This window comes from Primulina huaijiensis, chromosome 9, assembly GCF_012295235.1.
Source record: "Primulina huaijiensis isolate GDHJ02 chromosome 9, ASM1229523v2, whole genome shotgun sequence".
Taxonomy (NCBI): domain Eukaryota; kingdom Viridiplantae; phylum Streptophyta; class Magnoliopsida; order Lamiales; family Gesneriaceae; genus Primulina; species Primulina huaijiensis.
In genome coordinates, this window is record NC_133314.1 from 2,152,319 (window position 1) to 2,178,113 (window position 25,795).

General features: G+C 37.7%; 4 protein-coding genes and 1 pseudogene across 11 annotated transcripts; 2 read left to right on the top strand and 3 right to left on the bottom strand.

Annotated features, from left to right (window-relative positions):
• The first annotated feature begins 763 nt into the window (after nucleotides 1–763).
• LOC140985394 (uncharacterized) lies at nucleotides 764–5,046 on the top strand. The gene is made up of 12 exons (XM_073453249.1): nucleotides 764–1,209; nucleotides 1,905–2,014; nucleotides 2,249–2,318; nucleotides 2,625–2,769; nucleotides 2,859–2,996; nucleotides 3,463–3,602; nucleotides 3,692–3,739; nucleotides 3,923–4,033; nucleotides 4,132–4,313; nucleotides 4,389–4,510; nucleotides 4,631–4,707; nucleotides 4,798–5,046. The coding sequence occupies exons 1-12, from the start codon at nucleotides 1,000–1,002 to the stop codon at nucleotides 4,906–4,908; spliced, it is 1,464 nt and encodes a 487-aa protein (XP_073309350.1). The 5' UTR covers nucleotides 764–999; the 3' UTR covers nucleotides 4,909–5,046.
• Nucleotides 5,047–6,534: 1,488 nt separating this feature from the next.
• On the bottom strand, nucleotides 6,535–10,988 carry LOC140984752 (chromatin remodeling protein SHL-like). Its single transcript, XM_073452362.1, has 5 exons — nucleotides 10,803–10,988; nucleotides 10,237–10,582; nucleotides 9,236–9,304; nucleotides 7,319–7,454; nucleotides 6,535–6,899 (listed from the first exon to the last, which is right to left on the bottom strand). Exons 1-5 carry the CDS (start codon nucleotides 10,873–10,875, stop codon nucleotides 6,873–6,875), a joined length of 651 nt encoding a protein of 216 aa, XP_073308463.1. The 5' UTR covers nucleotides 10,876–10,988; the 3' UTR covers nucleotides 6,535–6,872.
• Nucleotides 10,989–12,077: 1,089 nt separating this feature from the next.
• Nucleotides 12,078–15,377, bottom strand: LOC140984820 (probable receptor-like protein kinase At2g21480). Its single transcript, XM_073452461.1, has 2 exons — nucleotides 14,313–15,377; nucleotides 12,078–13,996 (listed from the first exon to the last, which is right to left on the bottom strand). Exons 1-2 carry the CDS (start codon nucleotides 15,249–15,251, stop codon nucleotides 12,287–12,289), a joined length of 2,649 nt encoding a protein of 882 aa, XP_073308562.1. The 5' UTR covers nucleotides 15,252–15,377; the 3' UTR covers nucleotides 12,078–12,286.
• Nucleotides 15,378–16,106: 729 nt separating this feature from the next.
• LOC140984822 (26S proteasome regulatory subunit S10B homolog B-like) lies at nucleotides 16,107–19,542 on the top strand (annotated as a pseudogene).
• A 1,812-nt stretch (nucleotides 19,543–21,354) lies between these two features.
• Nucleotides 21,355–25,570, bottom strand: LOC140984821 (uncharacterized). Of its 8 annotated transcripts, XM_073452465.1 has the most exons (6): nucleotides 25,383–25,554; nucleotides 24,868–24,903; nucleotides 24,667–24,734; nucleotides 24,010–24,444; nucleotides 23,065–23,093; nucleotides 21,355–22,930 (listed from the first exon to the last, which is right to left on the bottom strand). In XM_073452465.1, exons 4-6 carry the CDS (start codon nucleotides 24,335–24,337, stop codon nucleotides 21,965–21,967), a joined length of 1,323 nt encoding a protein of 440 aa, XP_073308566.1. In that variant the 5' UTR covers nucleotides 24,338–24,444; nucleotides 24,667–24,734; nucleotides 24,868–24,903; nucleotides 25,383–25,554; the 3' UTR covers nucleotides 21,355–21,964. The 8 variants fall into 8 exon arrangements, 7 of the variants coding, with proteins under 7 accessions (XP_073308566.1, XP_073308565.1, XP_073308569.1 ...); XR_012176658.1 differs by lacking the exons at nucleotides 24,667–24,734; nucleotides 24,868–24,903; nucleotides 25,383–25,554 and adding an exon at nucleotides 24,445–24,660 and having other exon boundaries at nucleotides 21,355–21,639; nucleotides 21,737–22,930; nucleotides 24,010–24,327; XM_073452464.1 differs by lacking the exon at nucleotides 24,868–24,903.
• Nucleotides 25,571–25,795: the final 225 nt, after the last annotated feature.

The following is a 25,795-nucleotide window of genomic DNA, read 5'->3' on the forward strand; positions in this document are numbered from 1 at the left end:
AATAAAAATTCATTAACTTCACAACAGTCCATTATTTAAAAAAATTATTAAAAATATTTAAAAATATAGAATGAATATACCCCTAGGTAAACATGAACCTGATGGGCAAAAAAAGAAACTAGCCCAATTACATACATGCACACCACATGACATTTGTATAATTGTTTTCGCATGTATACAACTATAAAGTATTGAGTAAGTCTCTTGTGAGACAGTCTCACGAATCTTTATCTGTGAGACGAGTCAATCATACCGATATTCACAATAAAAAGTAATATTTTTTCATGGATGATCAAAATAAAAGATTCGTCTTACAAAATACGACCAGTGAGATCGTCTCACACAAGTTTTTGCCTAAAGTATTTCGAAGATAACAATCAATACATGTTCAAATTTCCGAAAAATCAGGACGAGAATTAAATGAGAGTCGACTACAAATATATATAAACAATACGGCCTTCGGAATTTTTTTTTTAAAAAAACTACTATTTCTAACGTGAGGGCATGTAGTTTATTATTTGTGATGGTAGTTGGCGTTATGAGTAGTCATAGCTCAATAACATGTTGGAGTAGGTCTCATGTGAGACCGTCTCACGGATCTTAATCCATGAGACGGGTCAACCCTACCCATATTCACAATAAAAAGTAATACTCTTAGCATAAAAAGTAATACTTTTTCATAGATGACCTAAATAAGAGATCTGTCTCACAAATACGACCCGTGAGACCGTCTCACACAAAAGTTTTTGTCAACATGTTGGAGTTGAGTTGAAAACTGGAAATCTAGCCAAGAGATTATCTCGGTACGAATTTTAAAGCGCGCGGTGCAACCCCGGTCGAAGATCAAAGTCTGCAACCGAAGAACTGTCAAATCGCCAATTTTCTTCCCCGATTCTGCAATTGAATCTCCTCCATCATCAATCAAGCACACAATTCATAATCATAATCTCCATCAACTGATTGATGAAGAATAGTATTTGAGAACGAAGCTTCATTACAATGGCCGATCCAACGGTCACCAGAAACTCGCCGGAAGTGGTGGACCAGAGATCCGGAAACAATGAAAAGAGTAAAGAAAAAAGGATTTTGGATCCAGAATTGTTCAGTTGTTTGCTTCAACCATCTCCTCCTGACTCTGATCCCAATTACATCGGAATTCGCCGCTTACTCCTCCATCGAAAGGCTAAATCCGGCGTTTTCGGCCGCAAGGTATGCTTCTAATCTAGATTTTGTGTGTGTGTGTGTCTAAATAAGTATAAATACAAAAAAAATCGTGTATCTATTTGGAATTAGATGTTTTGATTGGATATCGTGAGAGATTGTCGTTGGAGCTGTGTTGACCAAAATGCGTTTCATTTTTCGCAAATTACAGCATAAATTGCTATCTTTAGCATATTGTTCCAATTAGATAAGAGTTTAAATTTGGACGTAGTTGTGTCTGATTCTTTTGAGTGTGGAAGAGAACAAGCGAAAAAGGTAAAAACTACGTTTCGAAAACATGCATACAGATCAGTTTGTTAAGATTCATAGTTGAATAAAGTGTATGCTGGAAACTGCTCCTCTAGGGGGCTAATAATTCAGGGTATTACCGATGCTCGGGGCTTCCTACTTGCTGTCTATCCAGCTTGATATTATAAACAGATCGTGTGAAAGCGCTCGTAATTTTCTAAATGGGATCAAGGCGATATTGTAATCTAGAATTCTAATAACCATGTTATAACTTACAGTATTGCTCATTGAGTGAATCTATTCTTTAAACTTATTTCAATGGAAGGAAATATAGAATAATTGAATATATTCATATTTTATATACAACTTTTTGTTTGTTGCTTTGTGCGTCTAAAAGTTATTTTTGTGAATAAATTCTTTACACCATGAGTAAATGCTGTAGTTGGTTGTTGTAGGACTGGAGATGTAATGGAAAAGGTTATGTCGCCTACCGTAATTTTATTAATAGGCCAAGAAATTGGGACAGCGTGCAGACACCAAGTCACCCGAGCACTCCAGGAGATAGGTATGAAAATCCGACTTGATTTAGGTACACACTAAGTTTTCACCGAATGCGTTTTAACTTGTGTTTGCTCGCCATTGTAAGTAACACGCAATGTCAGTATTTTTATGTTTGAACTTTTAGTTAAACGTTGTTAATAACTTTATGACCATGCTTCATTCTTCATGTATGGTTATTGTTTAAGTTTTTCTTCCATACGACTCTCACATCAGGTTAATTTACTGGTTGATGCATCAGCGGACGATGGATATCATCTCCCCCGTCTCTATCCCATGTGTTTGATGTGAGCAGCTGGAGTATTAGCAGGGTACGGGACATTCATCTATTGAGTCATTTCAGTCTTTCCTATGCGTATCTTCTGCACCAAAAATTTTAGTAAAATCAGTAATAGATCATTGGAAGTTAATTAGTCAACATGCAATTTTTTTAGTAATACAGTAATAGATCATTGGAAGTTCATCAGCCACCATGCTTCAGACGCTAAAAATCATGCCTGTGGCCAAGTATTAGACTAAATGAAGAGAAGTTAACTTAGTTGCTTATCAGTAGCCTCCTTTATTTGGTTCTATTTTATCAGCATTGTTATGTCAGTTTTACTGTCCATTATTTCCAGGATCTTCGAAGTTCTAGTCAAGCGTTGAGTCACAGCACAAGTTTTAGTTCTAATGCAAGTGATATAGAGCACCCAAGGAAAAAGGGTGAACCTGCATATTCATTTGTAGGGATGCACTGCATATTTGACCAATGCAAGGCCATGGGTAATAATTCTAAGAGAGCAAATATTCTATTTTCTAATGCTTATTTTCATAGCTGAAATGTCTTTAAGAACACAGTTTAAATTTCACAGTTACGGTCATAAAGTTCGGGCATATGAGTTCTGATCTGCTTGCTTATGGGGCATCAGATGGAAGCTTGACTGTATGCACTGTCTCGACGCCACCATCAGTTCTGCAGCAGTTAACAGGGCATACAAAAGATGTCACAGGTTGGATTAACTGGTACTGACTATATGATCTTGCTAGACTTCTGTGCTGTTTTTTTCCTTCTGGGTTTGTCACAAATGCTTCGGGTGCTTCTATTAAAATCACATACATTATATTTTACAATGTTAAACTTTAAGATAGAGGAAATAAAGAAAATCTGAAAATCAGCGTGCAATCAAATGTATTGTGCTAGGATACACGGATGTTGATCCTTTTACCTTGCTTCAACTGTTATAGAGAAAAGTGGCTGATTTATTTTATTTATCTATAAGTTAAATAAGAATTTGTGGTTTGAGTTGGCCTGGGCTAGATAAGTTGTATTGATACTTTTATCGTGGTGCAACTATGGTAGGCTGATTCTTGCCAGCTGAGTTAAGTTATTTACATATGATATTCTATCAACATTTCTACTTTAAGGTTGCCAAGTGTTCTCGCGTTATTTGGATCTAAAGTGTATACCTTGTTCAGATTTTGATTTCTCGGCAAACAATCAGTATATTACTTCTTCGTCAATTGATAAAACGGTACGAGTATGGGATACGTCGAAAGGGCTTTGCATGAGGGTGATTTATGGAATTTCTTCACAGCTTTGTATTCGCTTTCATCCTGTAAGTACACGATAATATTATCTATTTCAATGTTTTCACTACTAGCAGATTCAAAATATCCAACAATTATTACTATTTAATTCGTGCAGGTGAACAATAATTTCCTCTCTGTTGGCAACTCAAATAAAGAGATCACGGTAATGTTTTGTGTTAGTTTCACTATGTTTTTTCTTGTCTGTTTTTAGATTTCACATCCATGGTTGCAAAATTTTGGAAAAAGTTTAGGCCTCACAATGTTGGGAAGTAAAGTAGCACTTTTTGTTGCATTTTATTCCACCGGATAATTATATTTTTTGTATTACCACATTCTGGCATTCTAGGTGTTCAACTTTAGCACTGGCAGAATGATCAATAAATCAAATTTTGACAGTGAGGTTACCGCTATGGATCATGACCACACGGGTCAACTTATCTTCTGTGGTGATGCTCTGGTACGGTGATACACCATCAGCTAGGGTAATTTTATACTGCAGATAACCTTTTTTAATCTTCTTTTTTAAGACACGCCCCTCTTCAACTGACTCTACAGGGATGTGTTTACACGGTTACAATGAATTCGCGTACTGGTGTTCTATCCCGGTCTCACCGCTATCGAAGCAGTGGCAAGCAAAAGTCCCCAGTCACTACCGTTCAGTACCGAACGTTTTCTTTGCTCGCAAATGGTCCAGTATTACTGACTTTTTCTCGAGATGGAAGTTTATCTTTCTTCAGGTTAAAATATTTTCCAGATTTCACAATGTAATTTTAGAATCTCGTTTTTGCTTGAACAATTTTTTGTTTCTGCAGTGTGTCTTTGGAGATACAGGGATATTTGACCCTCCGCTGCGCGCTGAAATTGTCAGCTCGTTTGCATAGTATTCGCGCCTCTTTCTGCCCTTTGCTTTCCCTCGAAAAAGGAGAATATATAGGTACAAATGCATACATGCTTACACTTGATGTTACATTATCTTGACATAATTAAGTGTAATTGACGATTAATACCGAATTAACCTTTCTGATTCCTGAGATTGATCTGTACAACATTGTAGTTGCTGGAAGTGAGGATACTAATGTCTACTTCTACGATTTAACTCGACCAAGGCACGCATGTGTTAACAAATTACAGGTTTTTTTTACCATATTCTAGATTTTACGGTTTTTAAACCAACACGCATACACACATACATATATATTGATGATTAATTCAAAATTTCAGGGTCATGGTTACCCAGCTATAGGCGTTGCTTGGAATCACGGGGATAATTTATTAGCTTCTTCTGATTTTGGCGGCACTGTGATTGTATGGAAGAGAGCTAAGACAAGTTAAAAGGAAGTAATCGATTCTTTTTCTTTTGTAATCACGTCAATGTTGGCTAATATTTAAAAAATTATGTAGCAGAAAATCTCCTACCTCTATAGTCGAAAGTGGAATTAATGAAAGATTACGATATAGGGATGCAAATGAACCAAATCGTTTGCGAGGTATTCGGAGCTCGGTTCGATAAAAAAACCCGTTTGAGTTTGTTTGTTAATCATATCAAACCAAGCTCCGATAAATTAATCAAACCAAGTTAAAGCTTAAGGATATTCGGCTCGTGGGCTCACAAACATGTTCGATAATAGGCTCGCGAGCTCGAGTTCAAGCTCGGCTTGTTTAGGTGGCTCGTAAGCTCGAGCTCGACTCGTTTAGGTGGCTCGTAAGCTCGAACTTGGCTCATTTGTTGAGTTGACAAATAAAAATATTAGTACTAATGTCAATGGAAGGAATTGAAGTATTAAAAGAGTGAAATTATTGCAATGTTATTTATATGGTGATATCAGTATGTGATGAATATTTATTATCTGGATTTTGGGATGTTCAACAATATACTGAGTTTATGTTTTTTGTAGTTGTTATTTTTGTCGTTTTGGTTATTTATGAATGAATTTATATTTTATATCTTATTTAAAATTAGATCATAGATATATTTAATTTTTAACAAGCTCGAATCAAGTTCAAACTCAAGCTCAATTCTATGCTTTACAAGTTCACAAACGAGTTGAGCTCAAGCCAGGCTTGTTAAACATGATAAACGAGCTATTAATGAATCAAGCTCGAGCTCGGCTTGATTAACATGATATACGAGCTTTTAACGAGTCGAGCTCGAGCTTAGTAATTTTAAGACAAACCGAGCTCAAGCATTATAATAGAAGTTCGAAGTCGAGCTCGAGCATCAAATAATCTTAAACCAGTCAAGTTCAAGCTTGATACTGTTTGATTTGGTTTGGTTTGGATTGGTTTCATTCTTAATCACGGATAACAAATTATATCATGAGCATTAAAATTTAACTCGAATGAAGATGACAAATTAAGTTGTTCGTATAATTTATAAGAACTGTTTCTTTTTGTTTCTGGAATTTAGTGCTATGTCATTGCGAATAATCACCGTTGGTAACAGTTTGTGTGATTCCATTTTGACCCTTTTTTTGGTTCTCCCCTCTTGATTTGGTACTAAAATATGAAGAAGGCAGGCGAAGAGACAGTGTACTATAATGGATGGGGCTAAACTGGTAGGATTTTTTAAATAATTGCACAGAAATTTCTTATGAGTTGCCAATCGATCCATTGGATCTACCGTCAAACATCTTTTCACTTGCATTTTCGCGTATTCAATTCGTTTCATGAACGGTGCTTGTCTTATCGGAAGCCGTCGATTATGAGAACAATCGAATTATTTTTAAAATGTTGATTTTGACACTTGAGACAGCCTCCGGTCATTTTATCAAAATACGTGGGTACGCCTCAGAACTATGCGCACCGATTTCTGTGTGAGTTCATATACCCACTCTTGAAAATTTGCTCTATAGAAAAATAAATAACAAGAATTCACGAAAATAAAACAAAGGGAACGAGAGATCAATACCTGATATAAAATTCGATATTTGCAAACCCTAAATTCTGAAACTGGGAAGATAAACATGAAAAAAAAACCCTAAATATCCATAAATATACACGCGCTGTTCATTGCCGGTATAAACAACTAATACATAGAAACAACAAATCACCAAGCATACTACACAACACAGACCCTTCATCTATGACTTCATTGGAGTTGAAAGTTGAATTAAAAAGAGAAATAAGACGAAAATGGGAGGTGTGGGATTATATCGACATAACATAATTACACACAACCAAACACATCATCAAATGAGAACAAGGTTTAACAGTCTTTCTAACAAGATAGAGACACATTGTCATTGCTGACTTGGTGTTTGTTTGCGTCCTATGGGAACATACAGGTTCATATATTATCACCTCCGGCGGCGTTTTGTATCTACCTGGAAAACCCAAATCGACATATATTTGAAAATGCAGAAAACCTAAATGCAATTATCAATACAAGATTCGAGGATCTAAGCATGTGTTGCTGCGTGTGAGCAGATGTCTGTCAGGTAATAAGTAATATAAATATCATCAACTTCAAAGATTAAAATATTTCACGCCTACATAATCTAAATGATCTTGCAATTAACATGGAATGCTTTTTAACTTGAAATCATCCCAAAATGTATTTTACTGGCAAGACGAGGTAGTGTCATCTATAACTGCAACAACAGATAATCCTCATCTGTTTCAGTCTAGGTCGTACCCTTAAGTTTATTGCTGAGATTGATCAAGGTCATGAATACTGTTATTTAACTGAATTTTTTAACAAGAGTTACAAGGGGATCAAAGATTGCAGCAGTGACTGAATTACCTTTGCATCAGCATGTCTAGTAGAAACATGAGAGTTGTGTAATTTCTTCTGATCCTCGGATGAACAGTTATGACAGAAAAAGTGGTCAAGTCTTTTGGCTTCATCAGGCGTCATGTCTATACAAATTGGATGGAACCTGAACAAGATCAAGAATGCTTATTTCACTTCCATGTATGAAGGTTTTTGGTTCAAGAATCCACTACGCACAATGTTCAGTGTAGGTTTAGAAGCATTAACAGAATGCCAGCATCCATATTGACGCTGCAAGATTTACAATCAATTGATAGAACCTCTCAACCCACACACTAAATTCGAAACAAGTTTTGGTACCCGCCGAATAGGTTTTTATTGTTATAGTCCATGGAATTAAATACCTAATGTCAAGACCCAATTCTTTCCCCACAAAAATATGGTAACATTTTACGTTCTCCATTTGGTTGGCAACTAAGATAGCCCTAACTAAACCGGGTTGTAGCATGCTCTTAAAGTAAAAAAAATTACGCATTTCCATTTCAGCCAATTCCTAATTTAACACCTCCGGCATGAGACCACGGAGAAATATTCGAGCCTTCTTATGGGGCAAAACAATAAATCTTAAAAGAAACACTAGTTTAATCCATTACCTGATAGGATCCCAAGAATTGCTTAGGATCATCACATGGCCTCAATAATTTTACACCTCTATAATCCTACATATAGTCTGCAAATTTTTAAAACCAGCTTTTCGTCCCGTGCAATCCGATACCCAAGTTCAGAAGTCATAAACAGGAATCACAATAGTAAGCAACATAAATTATATTTGTTACTTAATCGGGTGCGTCCTGTTTCTACATATATGAGGGATGGATCTTCCTTGTGGACAAGGATGCAGAGGTAGCATTCTAGAATGTATTACATCAATACAATTTGTTGTGTGCTTTCAAGTTACATCCTCACCATAAAGTAGCACTATTTATGTTTTACTCATGTTAAAAACTGTTGGATTCCTCATGGAGCTGCCAAGGATTTATTTGTGCGGGTAGTATATTTAAACAGTCAAGCATATGTATTCTTTCATTTTTTTTTTTTTACATTATGAAATGGGATGTTACACAACATATGTGTCTGTGAATTAGGAAAGGCATACTTATCAGGAACAAGCCGGAATAATTGTCGCTCAACCACAATTTATTAAAAAGCTGAGAATAAAGTGACAAAACAACTTCAAAATGAACAAACTAGAGTGACATCCGGACGATCATAGGAAAAGTACCACAAAAAAAATGGATAATCAAAAAGTGCAATGCCAACCAAAATTTGAATGCCCGAGAAAGTCATTTAGAAAGTGAATTCTTAAAAAAAAGAGACAAAACCTGAATAATTGGAAATAAAGTAAACGACCTTACACAACAGAGAGCTTCATCAAAACAGGTGTAAGACAGTCTTACCTATGAAGTTCGAGAACGATCAACTTGAATTTTTCGTGCCTAAACTAAGACCGAGGAAAAACATTACCGAAACCCATGGTACACACAAGTTTCTACCGGTCCATATACAACAAACACGTTACATGTGTGTCTCGATTTGGAAACATTTAAATACGAATACAACCTGCCATACAGTTATGGAGAAGACTCAACCTGTAAACCAAATTCCAGGAGAGGAACCAGCATAGCAGAACAATATACCAGTTTTATATGAACTGCTGCATATCCAAAATAGGGTAACCTTACAGAAATGCATACAATATAGTTTTTAGCTCGACAAAATAGAACAGAAGCTAAAACTAGTAGAATTTGACACTAAAATCTTAAGGAAGATCCACAGAATATTGTTGTATTACGAATCTCTCCACAGCATGAAGCAGATCAGATATTATAACACAAGTGCATGCCAAATAACCAACATAAATCGATTTTGGGGTGTATGTGGACTCACCAATCACTGCATTCTTCACACTGAACCATAAGATCGTCGGGATTGTAAGGCATCTCACATTTACAGTAGCTGCAGCCATTTAACGACATGGAAATTAAATAAAATAATGCAAAAACCTTAGCCACGGATCAATAACTAAAACTAAATTACTAGAAACCAAAATGCTACCTTATTTAGTGCAAAGAGGAAAGCAAATATTGCAGTCCACCAACATAAGACACAAACTGAAGTTCCATCATTTATTTGTCACATGCGAAACAAAAAAGAATTGGCTAGCCACAGACAAGGAGTAATAGTTAAGCTTCATACATGCCAACAACCATCTTGCATTTCAGCTGAGGCAAAACTTAACAGCATTCCAGTACCTAATCAACGTCTTTCTATTAAAAAGATCGTAACCCAGTATTCCCCGAAAGGCGAAATCAACGTTTTTACTCACGGTACAATTGAACTTAGCAACACAAAGCCACAATTTTAGACACAGGTAAAGATTGGAGGTGCTGAAGCATCCTAATTGCTCGAGTGAAGTATATTCAGTTACTCAATTCAATTAAAATCAATCAGTCCACTTTATAAATTTATCTCTTCCCAGTTGGTTTCTGTTCCATCAAAGAGTTTTCACACCAGAAAATGGTTAAAAGCAGCCAAAAAAAGGGACACTTTCAGACCCAATAAGAATCTTTATTAAAATAAGGTGATGACTAAAGCATGGATTTAGAATCAAGCCAGAAATATTATAGCTTCTCAACAAAAATATATATATTTCATTTAAAGCAGGTATATTTCAAAATGTCTAAAACTTCCCCTAGTGTTGTATTAGGTGATGACATAAATTTTAAAAACAACTACTTAATTGTTCCAATGTCAATTCTAAGAAACTAGTGATATTGATTGATTCACATATCCTTCAAAGTCCAAATTTACATAAAATTCATCAGGAACCCCTTGAATACAACAGTTCGACTCAGGCAAAACAGGATGTACTCCAAGAATAAACCTACACTGCAACTCTGTCGGGATTGAAGGCACCAGTGGAAGAATTGTACTCGAAACGGCTGAAGAAATCATCATTCCCAACGGCATCAAGCTTAGTGTAGCTCTTGAAGCTGTGCACCGTGCACTTCCCCTCAACAGTATCGACGCTCTGATAATCAAAGTGATCAGACAAGAACACCTCTTTTAAGCTGTGAAATTGCCGCCGGCCTCCGATAGACTCCTCCGGCCGGTAATACCACCTCACATAGATCCTCACATTCGCGCCGCGGCTGTCCGCCTCGATCCTCTCCACACGCGCGACGTACGACGGCTTTGACGAGTCCGAAGGCCTCATTAAAACACAGTCTCCAGCTAGACAAACAAACAAATAACCGTACAGGTCAGTAACACCAAATTCGAACTCACAAATTTAGGTAGAAAAACAACAGAGCTAACAACTTGCGATTCGAGAAACAAATCGAACTGATCGATTAACGAACAGCTCTAATTTGAAATTGAACGAAACAGACACATAAGCAGCTCAGCTAAGACCAAATTCAGATAAGAATTTGAGGAGTATTATAAAACTAACGGCGAATAGTTTTCCCGATGTGCTTTACAGTGATGGAATCGAGAATACGGCGCGCAGATTTGGGTTTAGCCATGTCCGATGCGGCGGAGAAGTGGCGGAGGAGAGAGTGTGTACATGTAAAGAAGATTGCCCGAGGGAGAAAAGACAGAGCTTTTAATTCTATTTTAATGTAATTGAGAAATGTTTTAATGCTTCGCTCGTTAGATTTAATTCAACGGTGGCGATTGATTTATGGGTTTCCGTTGATTTCCGGTAAGGGTAAATTTGAAATTTGAAAGAAGTTTGGAGGTGAAATTGGGACAAAACTAAAATTGTACGGAGCATGCCTGATTGGATATATTATGATACAATGGATTAATTTCAACCTGCCTTTTTTTTCCTTCTCTTATCATGTTTACCCTATTTTAAATTATTATTTTTTATATAAAAAAATAAATTTTATATTTGACAAAAACTTGTGTGAGGCAGTCTCACCGATCGTATTTTGTGAGACAGATCTCTTATTTGGGTAATCATTGAAAAATTATTACTTTTTACGTTAAGATTATTATTTTTTATTGTGAATATCGATAGAGTTGACCCGTCTCACAGATAAAAACATACTCTTTATATTTTATTTATCTAGCAACATATATGTTTTTTTTGTGAAGCAAATACCCGCCAACATGTTCTATCTTAGAAAATTAGACTATTTTAACGTCGTTTACTTGTCATATCAAATTGTGTAAATAAAATATCTTGAATGATGAGTCCACTCGGATGTAGACTGTGTTTCCAATCATTAAAAAATGATTCTTGATTTTTATTTTCAAAAATCAATTTTGTGTGTTTTTTAAATTCAAAATATGCGTTAACTACTGTTTAATTTAATTGAAATTAATGTAATGTTTATAAGAATTTATTGTAAATATTTCCAACCTTCTAGCAAATGTAATGTTTGGAAATTGTACGTAGAGCCTGAGAAGCACTTACATAAGCTCTTGCAAAACTAGTAGGATGTTGATTCTATTTTTATAAGAATAATTCTGATAAAAAGTTAGTATTTGAATAGTTTGTTTATCAAACAATAATCACTTCTGACTTATAGTTTTTCATTAATGTTTTCAAAAACTATTCACTCTAATTTTCCTTAATTTTCTCAGAAATCTATAAATTCAATAGGTTTTTTTGTTCTTGAAATAAGTTGTTTGTTGCCAACACTCCATTAATAATTACCAAGATTTTTTCAGTAAACCAATTAAAGTAAATCAACAATTATGACAAATGAAATTCGTGTTTACAATCGTTTGATCTTTTATTCTTTTATGTAGACATTCAAACAATTATACTATAATTTTTGGTACATATTACATACAGTGGTGATACATACACCAAAACAAAGATGTGTGCTTATGGAACACAAATGGATGATGCAAGATTATTGGTTCTAAACAATTTTTGCATCAAACCATTTTTTTTTGCAATCCGTCGTTTGAACAAGTGATTTAACGGCCATTGAGTGCAGCAAATTGGGCAAACATTGCAGTTCCGGAATGTTCCTCGATGACTTGAACTTCAGCAGAGCTTTTTCCACCCTCCAGTGTAGAAATTGGCTTATTATCCGAGGCAGGAACAGCTGGAGGAGTAGGCATGACGATAGGAGGAGAAGGCGGGCTCGAAAACACCCTATTTTCTTCGCCATTGTTACCCTGTGACCAGTTTTCTTGCAGCTGCAAAGCGTACTCCAGATTCCACAGCACATCCCCCATAGTAGGCCTGTCGACCCCGTATTCGGCCAAACATTTCTCGGCTGCCTCAGCAAGTTTATTCATTGACTCGGGATTGATATGACCCACCAATGTTGGATCGATGATCTTCTCTAATAGCCCTTTTCTCTTCCACTGCATTGCCCACTCTGCCAAGTTCACTTGCTCTCTTGGTAAGGCAGGGTCGATGGCGGGACGTGTGCACAAAGCTTCCAAAAGGACGACACCGAATGAGTACACATCTGATTTATCCGTAAGTTGCTGCTTCCGGAAGTACTCAGGGTCCAAGTACCCGAAGCTACCCTTCACCGCCGTGCTGACGTGTGTTTGCTCAGTGTTCACGTCCTTGGACAGCCCGAAATCAGCCATCTTGGCGATGAAGTTGTCGTCTAACAAAATATTGGTAGTTTTCACATCGCGGTGAATGATCCCTTGTGCGGCACCAGTGTGAAGGTAATGTAGCCCCCTAGCTGCCCCAATACAGATTTCGAGCCTCTGTTTCCACGATATAGGGGGCAAGTTCTTACCGTACAGGTGGTCTCTGAATGGTCCATTCGACATGAACTCGTACACGAGAATCATCTCCGAGTTTTCGTCACAATAACCAATCAACGAGACCAGATGACGATGCCTTAGTTTCGAAAGCATCTGAATCTCAGTCTGGAACTCGTTGAGCCCTTGCTCCGATTGTGGGTTGCCTCGTTTCACGGCTACTTTTGTGCGATCGTCGATCACTCCAAGATAAACGTTCCCGAATCCTCCAACGCCTATAATTGCGCTGGGATCCCAATTCTTGGTGGCTTCTTGCAACTCATAGAATGAGAAGTACCTGCCTAAACCAGTAGTAGACGAAAAGAACTGGCTTTTTCGAGACCCTAAAGAAGTCTTGCTGCTCGACATAAAGCTTGTATCCCCTGCATGAACTGGTAGCAACCAAGAGGAGAAACTGTTCCTTTTCTGCCAATCTTGAGGTCTTTTTTGCCATTTCACAGCCATTGCACCCAATCCAACGAACGCACCAAACATCATGGCAAATCCAACGGCTGCCACCGTGCCTTTAACTTGGCTATTACCATCTGCCTTCTCCCCATTGACACCAAATTCTCCATCAAGACTTCCAACAGAATTGTTCATCTTCAAGATCTCTAGGCCATTGAGAAGGGCGTTTTTGGTACCGGCGTTTTCCCCCATCGGGCCTACTTGAACTGTCAATGGGTCGAAACCCGTGACCATGGATGAGTTCAAGACAAAATCGACATAATAGGCTGCTGTTAATCCGCCTGCTTCGGTGGATAAATCGAGCCCCGTGATAATCGGCTTACCGTTGATATACACATTAAAGTATAGGTCATTTGGAGATTTGCTCACTATGTCTGCAAAGTGTAATCGAACGAGATATTGGAACGAAGTATCAACGCTCATTTTCCATGTGATGTTGAAATTAGGAACCTGGATATGAAATTTTTGTTAGATGCAAGAAAACTAATGTAATGTTTAGTACTGGTTTCTAAAATTTATTCTTCATTCCCAAATGAATAATTTTCTCAAAAATGAATTTTTACCAATTTTAAATTTCTCAACATCATCGTTAAACTCATATCTGATTCAACTTTTCTGCACCTGCCATAAATTATTTTACCATATTTGATAATCGAATATATTGAATTTTACTAAAATATGTTATTTCTTGAAAGGTGGATTGAAATATTTTTCTAACTATTTAAAGAGAAAAATTTGTTCTCGCAAGAAAATCAGCTTCACTCACCTGAACATTGGCGTCGGCCATTTGGGTCGCGGTGGCGTAAACCACAGGCGGCGCAATCAGCGGTGACTCACCATCAGGATACGTTATCACGCTCGGGTCCACAGATACGTCGCTCCCCACGACTTTCGGCTCCAGGTACGGCTCATCCGAGTCCCACGTTCTTCCTAATGTGTCGTTTTGAGCAGTGATCATGGGGCCGCCGACATTGAGTCGATACACCGTTTGATATGCGTTTTTCATAAGCCCCGAGTAATCGCCCTTTGGAGATATGGCGGTGGCCACATCGCCGAGCAAAATATCCGGCGCTGAAATGAACTCTATGGCGTTGATGTAAGCCAAGCCGCCTTGAGATGGCTCGAAGGTTAGAGAGAACCGTTCCGTGGTTACGTTGACGAGGAATTCTCTGAATTCCCACATTTGATTTTCGGGGAGCTTGAATTCGTGGATCAGTACGAGGTTGTTGCTGGTTTTTACTTGGAATTTTGCGTTTTGCAGGTCCTTTTCGTTGTTCGGGACGGGAGCGAAGTGGAGCCGGACCCAATGCCAGCCGGGCCGTGAGACATGGAAAGTGTAGGTAGCTTCGGTCTCGAAAACTTTGGCGGAGAGGTAAATCGGTGATGGGGCAGCGGGAAAAGCTGTGGCGGGTGCGGAAACTTGGACATCGAGGCCATTGTAGGATAAGTAGTTGCTGGTTTCTTGATCCCCGAGGAAAACGCGTTTCCCGGGAAGGGTTGTGGCGGCGGAGCTGCCGCAGTCGAGGAGGTAATTATCCGGTGGGGTGAACGAGTCTGATTTTGCAGGGGCGTTGATTCTTGCAGCGTGAGTTGAGACGAAACCGTTTGACACGAAGGTTGAAAGAACCAGGAGGATTGCCACGGCGGAAGACAGTGGCGGGTGGCGGAGATAGACGATACACCGCCGTGGATATGTGTTTTCCATATCTGCAGCTGCCCTCCTGGGAGGATGAAATTTTCTAACGGATGACTATGGAAGAATGTGGGAGAAAGATATAGGCATTGTGTTGATTCTGAATCTTTTTTTGTTATTATTTTTTTAATGTCTTTTTTTTTTTTGAAGAAATTAATGTTCAATTCGAACTCATTTTGTGATATCCAATGTTGTCGGATGATTGTGGGGTGGAGGGAGGCTTAGTTTGAGCTTTTTGGTGCCTATTTTTGGTAACAAATATTGGAAGGTTGGAGGAATGACTAGTCAAGGATCACCTCTTCATTCTCCTCTCATCCTTTCATGGATTCTTTAGTTCAAATTATATCAAATTAAACATGTCATTGATCATATACATTTTTAGATCCATCAAAATAAATTCACTTGTAAAAATATATGGATCCGCATTTTTTAATCCATATAAACTTTACACGACTATTAATAGAACGTCGTCATAACGTGAATTATCTCATTATATATCGACAATATCTAATGTTATTTCAATACTGGTGAAATAAGAATTATAAAACATCAAAATTACTGTATTAAAATCAAACTTGGACTACTTAGATCAAAATACAAAATAAGTCCACTTACACGACCAATATTGCCACACATATTCGTGACATTATATATGTGATGCTCATTAATTAGATTTAACAAGATTGCTTTTGTTACTTTGTGCATGTCTAGTCGGTATTTGGGTTATCTTGGTCGATCTAAGGCCCATGTAGGATATTACTCTTATTTAGAGGGTCAAGTCCAATTTTTTAAATTGGGCCTTATAATAGGCTTAGTCTGAAGTAGGCCCAAATCTCAATAATTCAAAACAGGACCTTTACGTGCACAGCAAGCTGAATCATCCGGTCACCTCAGGAGACAAAGTTTGTTTACCTTAACAGGAAGAAAGAAGAGAGCGGCTATGGCAAGTGAGAGCGACGACGGAGGCCGCCGTAAATCGGCGATAGCGGATTACCGGAAAAAGCTTCTTCATCATAAAGAACTCGAAGGCCGCGTTCGATCCGGTTTTTCTCTCTTAAAACCTAATTTGCTACGTTTTTTAGTAATTTAACATCATTTCGTTCGGGTAGAGCTGATTTTTTATTGATTTATTTGGTATTGTGCTATTATGAAATTGTTGAGAGGCGTTTGTTTAATATATATATTTTTATTTAAAAGAGTCTTCCTTCAATCTAATGTTGTGGTGTTATGGTTTATTTTCAATAACATGAATCTAGCTACATTCAGTTCAGTGCGTTTGAGGGTTTTTATTTTGAAATCGTGAATTTACTGGTTTGAGGTTTAAGATTTTACGTTTTATACTTGTTATGGAATCTGGTTATATGTTGCTGCTGAGCTAGATTGAGGTTTCTCACTCATTAGTCATGAAACTTAGATATAATTGGGTCTGTAATAGTAGTTCATTTGTGTAATCTCTACCTGCATTGAGATTTTTTTTACTAGTGTGGCCAACTACTTCCTTGGATTTCCAGGAGCAAGCTTTGTAATTACTAGATTAAAATGTCATATTCACTTGTTGATGAGACTGGTTGGCTTTGGGTGGTAGGAGTGTTGATCCCATCTGTATATATTCGGTGCTTCATACAGATCGAGTTTCATAGCTCTCAATTTATGAGAGTAGTACTTCATTACTTATGATAGATCAGACGACTAGCTTTGCAAGTTTTTGCTTTATCTTATTAAGTGTTTTTTATTGAAGATTGTTTACAAAAAACAGTGACAAAATGACTGTTGTCATTACTGTAGTACGGGAGAATTTGAGATCGACAAAGAAGGAATATGCTAAAACAGAAGATGATTTGAAGTCACTCCAGAGTGTCGGGCAGATCATAGGCGAAGTTCTGAGGCCTTTGGACAATGAACGCTGTATGGGGTCTCTTTCTTTTATTCTAATTTTTGGAAATGGTTGTCGCTTTTGAATTTTATTGTGACAGCACAATACAGTTCCATCTTTTTGACGTTTTCACCCATTTGTTGGTACTTTGATAATAATTACAAATGGTTCTTATATCACAGTTTGCTCCTGACTTTAACCGATTCTTTTCATTTATCAGGATTTTTTGGGCTTTTTTTCGTTATTTTCTTATTTGGACTGCTCATAGACATTGTTTGTTATCCGTTCAGTGATTGTGAAAGCCAGCAGCGGACCAAGGTATGTGGTGGGCTGCCGCAATAAGGTTGATAAAGAGAAACTTACAGCAGGCACAAGGGTTGTTCTTGATATGACCACACTCACAATCATGCGAGCGCTTCCTCGTGAGGTACATGGATGTGCTATATACAAGTTCTTGGTTTTGGCTGGCTGCTGGCTATGTTTCAGGTTGATTAGTCAACTCAACTTTGTGTGACTCAGGTTGATCCAGTTGTATATAATATGCTTCATGAAGATCCTGGAAATGTGAGTTATTCTGCTGTGGGTGGTCTTTCAGATCAAATCCGAGAACTAAGAGAATCTATAGAATTACCTTTAATGAACCCTGAACTATTCCTAAGGGTTGGCATTAAACCTCCCAAGGTAACTATTTGTTGTCACACTGTGGATGAGTTTCATGTTTATTTGGTTTTTGAGTTCGCCAATCACATAGATATTTTCAGGGTGTACTTCTGTATGGACCTCCTGGAACTGGAAAGACATTGTTGGCCAGAGCGATTGCTAGCAACATAGATGCTAATTTCTTAAAGGTGAGAACATAGTGTTCTTTCATACAATCATACTTTGCTTATCTTCAACCTTTTGTTATCTTGGAAATTTGAAATCATAAAGTTGTACTTATTCAGGTTGTATCAAGTGCAATAATTGACAAGTATATTGGTGAGAGTGCAAGATTGATTAGGGAAATGTTTGGTTATGCCCGTGAACATCAGGTGAAGATTTGATTCAGTTCCGACTTTTGGCTTTTATTTAGGAGTTTGATTAACCAAATTTGATCCACGTAAAAGATGATCACTTCCTTCATATGTAGCCATGCATTATTTTTATGGATGAGATTGATGCCATTGGTGGGCGTCGTTTCAGTGAAGGGACAAGTGCTGACCGTGAGATTCAAAGGACGCTTATGGAATTGCTGAACCAGCTTGATGGGTTTGATCAGCTTGGAAAGGTTTAGTTTGATATTGACCTTAGAAGCAAGTTTATTCGGTTTCATTTCATTGCTACTTGAGAAAACCAAAGGTAACCATTGACATTCTTGAATGACATGTGCAGGTTAAAATGATAATGGCGACCAACAGACCTGATGTTCTGGACCCTGCACTTCTTCGTCCTGGCCGATTGGATAGGAAATTGAAATACCATTGCCCAATGAGCAGTCGAGAATGGAAATTCTTAAGATCCATGCAGCTGGGATAGCAAAACATGGAGAAATAGATTATGAGGCTGTTGTGAAACTTGCTGAGGTAAGCTAAGGATGTGCTGATATAATCTTTTTTTCTATTTTTTCTGAATATTTTCAACATACGCTATATTATTGACCTGTTGCTCCAGGGTTTCAATGGAGCTGATCTTCGTAACATTTGCACTGAAGCTGGGATGTCAGCAATTCGTGCAGAGCGCGATTATGTCATCCATGAAGATTTCATGAAGGTAAAAACACCTCAATTTGAATTATGAAAATAAATTGTACGCAATTATATATCTTTTTAATTTACTAAAAATCTCTCGTGCAAGTGGAATTCATCATTTCTATACCTATTTAAGCTTTTTGTGACGGCTTTTTGGTTTTTCCTAAAATATCCCATCCTCCCATTTTACATTAGTTTACGATTTTTATTTATTTCAACTTTTTCTCAACTATAGCTTCTCTTGTTTTTTATCCCCTGAAGTTTGGGTTCCGAAAGATGAAAAACTTCCCGTAGTAGTATGTGTTGGTCACTATTTTGCATTCATAAGTTCTGCATTCATTCGTACAGTGTGTTTATTACTATGCTTCTATGTTTCAGGCTGTGAGGAAACTGAATGAAGCTAAGAAGCTTGAATCAAGTGCACACTATAACACTGATTTTGGTAAAGAGTAGGAGCACGAAGGAGACTCTTTAAGTGGTATCATCGTTCCAGCTGTGCTCTATACCAACTGCTTTGCGGAATATCTTCGCTGAAATGACTTGCAACCAGATACTTGATCTTTAAAATGAATGGTTTCCTTGGATCTATGTACCGCCCATTAAATTTACCTGATGCATCTTCATTCATTCTTATTTACAGTGAATTGTTTTAAGCTACCAAAATGCTTTTGGAAGGTACTGTGAGATAATTTCATCTTGAGAATTATCGTGTTCTGAGAAACCTTAATGGTCAGAGAATCAACAAGTAGCTAATATTTTCTAATTCCGCATCGGTAGAAGAACATTCAATGTTAGGCTTCTTAGATTTCCAAGAGACTAAGGAATTACCAAGGAATACACAGAAGCCTGTAGTAGACCTCCGTTAGTCAGGACAAGAGCCCTAATCTACGTCTGGAAACGCTTTAAGTTGGAGTGGAGTTGAATAAGCAAAAAACAGCCCTTGACCTGGAGTCCGCGTGAGGTAGCGGAGGAGGTGAGGAGTTTGTGAATGAGCAACAAATTGACTTAATATGTGTACAACAAACGTAATATCTGGACGTGAAATTGTGACATGTAAGAGCCTACCAATTTCTGTATTGTGAAGCATCTGCAAGAATTTCACCATCAGTGCTATTGAGTTGTATTTTTGGGTCCATGAGAATTCGAACTGATTTACAAGCAAGAAAACCAGTGTCCTCGAGCAACTGCAAGGTGTCACAACGTTGAGACATAACTATGCCATCAGTAGAATGATCAATCTCAAGACTAAGAAAGTATTTCAAAACATCTAAATCCTGTAAATGAAGAGCACATTTCATATCTGCAGCATCTTGATAAAAGGAGCCAACAAGTATAATATCATCAACGTAAACAAGTAATGCGATAAAATGTGACCTAGAATCCTTTAGTGAATAAGGAATGATCGGACTTAGGTTGAGCCAACCCAAGCTCAAGAGATAAGATGAGAACATGGAGTACCATAGTCCATAGATAGACTTTTGTAATTTACAAACTAATTTTCCATGACCAGTAGAGGAGATGCTGGAACACTTGTAACCAAGAGGGAGGTCCATGTAGACGTCTTCAAACTAATCGGCATGTGAAATGTATTATTGACATCCAGTTGGACCAAGTTCATTTTTTGAATGGCAACTAAGGATAAAAGAACCTTCACAATGACAAGCTTTGCAACCGGTGAAAACGTTTCAACGAAATCAACACCTTCTTGTTGGTTATACCCTTAAGCCACTAAACACGCCTTGTGCCATTCAATTTCACCCTTCGAATTATATTTGAGTTTGTAAACCCATTTGCAACCAATGGAGTGCTTACCATGAGGAAGCGAAACCACAGTCCAAGTATTATTAGCCTCCATAGCATTCAGTTTAGTTTGCATCCCAATACGCCATTATTGATGATTAACAGATTGATGGTAAAATTGTGCTCGGGATGGGAAGAAAACACTTAGCACCAAATGTTTACACGAGAGTGATAAGGAAGCATAAGAGATGTGGTCGGACAAAGGATATAAAGTATGAGGTTCTGGAAACTCAGGGGGTGATGAGTTCAAAATCAAATTACAGAGGAACTTACGTGTATAAAGCGGTGACCTTGTGTTTCGAAAAGAACGACAAACTGGGGCATCACAAGAAGGTAAGGGGTCAAGTGTTCGTGTAGTCGGTGCAGGAGAGGGAATGTCAAGTGCCACTACGGTGTGCAGATTTCTATCAGTTTAGTGCATTTTTATACACACTCTCACCCTTACGCGCAAATCCCTCCTCGTTTTGGCAATAATTCATGTAAAGTCTTTGATTTTACTATTACACAGTGGATGTTTTTTTGGCTATCACCTGATTTGGAGTACCATAAGAGAGTTTCAAGTCATTGCACACAAGTAGATCACATGGTTCCTGTAAAGTTGGCGCTAGGAATTAACCACCATAAATAATGTTTCAATCACATATTCAATGTGATATATTTTTAGGAACTTTCTTGGCCCATTTCCAGGTTTTGAGTAGGCCTGTAGACAACTAAATGCAGCTCAATATGTATGGTAACCATGCATTTCAAGCGTAAACAAGAAGTTTCGTATTACAACAGAACAAATAAGTCACTCTGAAACTAATATTCCCCCTCTTCCAATATTATCACATAATGAATTGAAACCTCATTGAGTATTCCCAATCTTTACAGTATATTTCTGCAGTAGCTATTCTATGATGGTCTTCTCAGATTAAGTGATGACCCCTACCTGGTCTCTCCTCCATGTGCATGACCCAATAACGATACAATGGAGGGAAATCAAACGGATAGATCGAGGCTACAAAAACACAGCAACCCAGAGATATGACAACTGGAATATAAAATCTTCATGATAAAACAAGACATCAAAGTAGCAGTTGATCAGAGAGGCGGACCTAAGATTCCTGTTGTTGAAGGCGAGACAGGATGAAGGTCAACGGAAAGGATTTCTAAGGGCAAACTACCAATTTAAACAACTAGAAATGAGATTATAAAAAAAATTGGGTAGAGAGGCGATTCCCAACTTTGTCCGCCTCTAGTAGTGATACACGCATGCTAGAATCTTAATATTTAGTTCCTTACAGAAATGATGATGGACACTTGCTCTCAACCCATGAAGAAGCTCAGTTCTTGATGGAATGATTTTCAGACATCGATCTTCCCCAGAAAAAACCCTTTTTTCGAGTGGATTGATTTTCAGACATGAACCGACCAACCTTAAAGTTGAATGAGAAAGGTCGCCTCAGAAAAGGCTTTCCTTGTGAGCTCTTCATGCTCGAACTTGAGCTCATCTTGGGACCCCTTCCTTCAACTCCACTATTTCTATGGTGGTCAAATACAAAATTACTGTTGAGTTCACTATCAACAACACGTTTTTTCAAACGCTTTCTAGCCTTTGAATCTAGTTCAGCTTTCAATGCCTTTTCAGACATCTTCATGACACGTTTCTCCCCAAAAATACATACTGGGCAATCTGGGTCGTATTTGTTGATTTCAGGAGTCATATTCTCCAGGCATTCAGAATGGTAAACATGTCCACAAGTTAATACAGAAACAACAGCTAGTTCGTTGGAGGATATATGGCTGCTCCACCGAAATGAAGATCTGTCGGTTAAAAGTTTTGAACAAACACCACAAGTTTGGAGGTCCAAAGAAGGTGATCCTGAATGCCCAACAGAACAAGTATTTTTGTCTCGACTGAATCCTGAGGTTTCACTATCAAAAGACCACCTTTCTTTCCGATTAGTCAGGAGCTCAGAGAAGCCAGGGATTGACCAACAGTCAGATGACCCGCCATTAGAACCCCGGTTCGAATCATTACCCCAAGTAGGGGGAATAAAAGAAGATGCCTCTTCTGAAATTGAGAATGCCGATGATTTGTATTCTGGGATCCGGCTATCAGATACTTGATGTAATAGCAGGCGTCCAGGAGAGCGGCGATGCCATCTGGAAGGAGTCGAGTTTGGAGGAACAATGTGACTTTGGGAAGACAAAGGAGATGTAGAAAGAGATGAGACGGAAGGTGCTGCAGGAGAAAGATTTATAGGTGATGGACATGAAATAGATGGGGATTCTGTTGGCTCCTTCACCTGAACAGGTAACAGGGGGGACAATAGAAACCAAGTCAAGCTTCAAAAAAGGAATTCCATGCCACATATGCATGTTTGCATGTATCAACTTCTAAAAATCAAAATAACTAACTTCATCAATACTCCCCACATACCTCCACTAAACCGCATGAGATAGCTTGATCTGCAAAAACCATGAAAAATATCAAAATATATAATAAAAGTAAATGGAAATCCCATGTTATACTACAATGATGAACTGGAGAAGAGCAACATGAAACTGAACGCCCAATATTTTTCTACTCTCATGCTACCAAAATGGAGGAGCTAATGTTCAATAGAGAAAACGGATAATACTTGAGCTAAAATTTACAACATAATCATCAAAACCCACAAAATTTGAGAGAAACAGAGAATTCTGATGGCAGATTTTTCACTAAAGCGAGTAAAATAAGGCAATCTAAAGACAAATATCTTCATCATGGACTTGTATTTCTCAAAAAGAGTGTCATCTAAGAAACTCTAATTCATTGATCAATAAAATACCTGTGCATAAAGGGGGCACCAAGTGAGAACGGATCAAGCACTCTAATCTCAAATCCTATGCAAATCAGTCTCTTTACTCTCTTAAACAAAATGTCATCCTAAAATATTTAACTTCAAGTTCTACATCGACATATTAAAATTTTCGAACCTCCAGATACAACATACATCCTAATATGCTGTGTGACAATTTCTCCAACTTTTCAATGTGTGCATGTATACTACAAGCCATCAGAAGTATGGGAAATACAAACTATTCACATTATGATCGACATGAGTGAGGTTCACCAGGAATTTAGTTTAAAGTCCCCTTGATGATCAGCGCCCATGTTAGATAGTAGAAACTTTCATTCCCAGCCTGATTTTAGAAAATCCCCACACAAATCCAACACTAACGAAATCAGGAAATGTTAATGTCATTCCTAAATTGTTGTTATTATTTGCATACCTGAGAGATTAATACTTTCATCTTGCAGCATAAGGTAATTTACAAAGCAACTACACTGCTGAATAGAATGCTGAAAATTGCAACATAAGAGACCCACGACATTACTTACCAGAAGATGGAAGCCTTAGAACCCCAGTATTTCCTCCAGAAACTGCAGGATTTTGCCAAGCAGGTGATCGAAAACTATCCGACAGACTGCCCTCATCAGAAGCAAATGCAGTTTCGACAGGTGTACCAGATTTCACATCCATTCGACTGTTTCCACCATCTCCACAGTGTAACCAATTTGCAGGCGCCTCTTCCCCAGCCACCCGCCGACGATTATCACGTCGAAGACTCCAGGATGGTGAATAGCGAGCATGCCTCTGCATAGTTTCACTAGAAGGTCCATTCGTTATAGTTCTACTCTTAGCTGCAACACAACAAACTGCCCCCATTCTTCTTCAGTCACACGCCAAAAACTCAATAAGTTATTGTTAACGGGCCTTTCACATCAATCACCTCACAAAAAGAACACACGGTACACAAACAAAACTTAAGTTACCTGCAATTGTAGAGTTACAGTAAAGCATCATCCATCTAGTGATTCAACAAGAAATCCCTCAATTCATATATGTTAACAACAAAATTTAAAATTTATCAATTCTTCTGTTTTCTAAATCATTGGACAGCAATTATCACTCTACAAGCCTACAATATTAAAGGTTTCAATTCATCAATCAAATAGAGTATTAAAAACTGAATGTCATCTAGTATCAGCAATTACCTTCACCGTCTGACTACTACACAATCTACATTCAGATTTCAGCAGGAAGTACATTATTTAACAATTATCTGTAAATAATCCCCACAAAAAATTTTATTAGCACAAGAAAGCAAGTACCCACAAACAACGTTTGATGTCATCTAAATCAGAATCATCGCACTACTTCCTGTCGCATAAATCAATTTTGCAAACTGCCCTCACCTACTCGTATTAAGGTATTCCAGAGTACCAGATCACCTATCAATACGAACACATGCACAGTCTCATGAATATCAAATAGAACAGCTACGCAACTCTTTTGCAGCTAAAATTATTCACAACATTCACACAAAAGAACAAGAGTATTCACGGTCTAAGTCTAATAAATACCTTAACCAATAGACTTTAGACACTCGTAGCAAACAAAATTGGACACTCAATTCACAAGTGCCTTTATATTTGGCGGAGAAAACAGGTTAAAAAAAACCTAAAAATACGAACAGTCCGACAACACAGAGGTCAACATAGATCCAAAATTCGTGCCTAAACAGCTGAAAGTCACAGTCCATACACTTGGCATCAATCTAAACATCTCTGATCCAAAAAAAATTGCACTATCACCTGATAATCACATATTTTCACGAAATAAAACACGAAGCAATCCATCTAATTACAATAACAGCAATTACACATCGAATATCCAGATTAAAACAAACAAACAAACAAACGCAGCTTACCGATGATCGGTCGAAGTTGCTCCACCGCTTCCAAACCCTAGATAAACAGCAGAGAGAGTTTATGCGTAACGTGTTAAAACATATATGTAGTCTATGTTTAAAATTTTATATAATTGAAATATATACATACAAAGTGTACGTATAGAGAGAGAGAGAGAGTGAAAAAGGACCTGATTCTGTCTTCAACAGCGGTGATGTGCTATTAGTTTTTTTTCAGAGAGAGGGAGATGACGGTTTATTTGACGACGTTGGTTGTTTGATAAGCCACCGTATACATTTTCCACGGCGGTGGCCTCAGATTCTAACGGCGTCATTAAGAAACGTTATCATTGCAACGGTGTCGTTTAGTCAAACTAATAAATAAATTAATGATTGATATATTTTAAAAAATTGCTTCCCTTGATTTAATTATT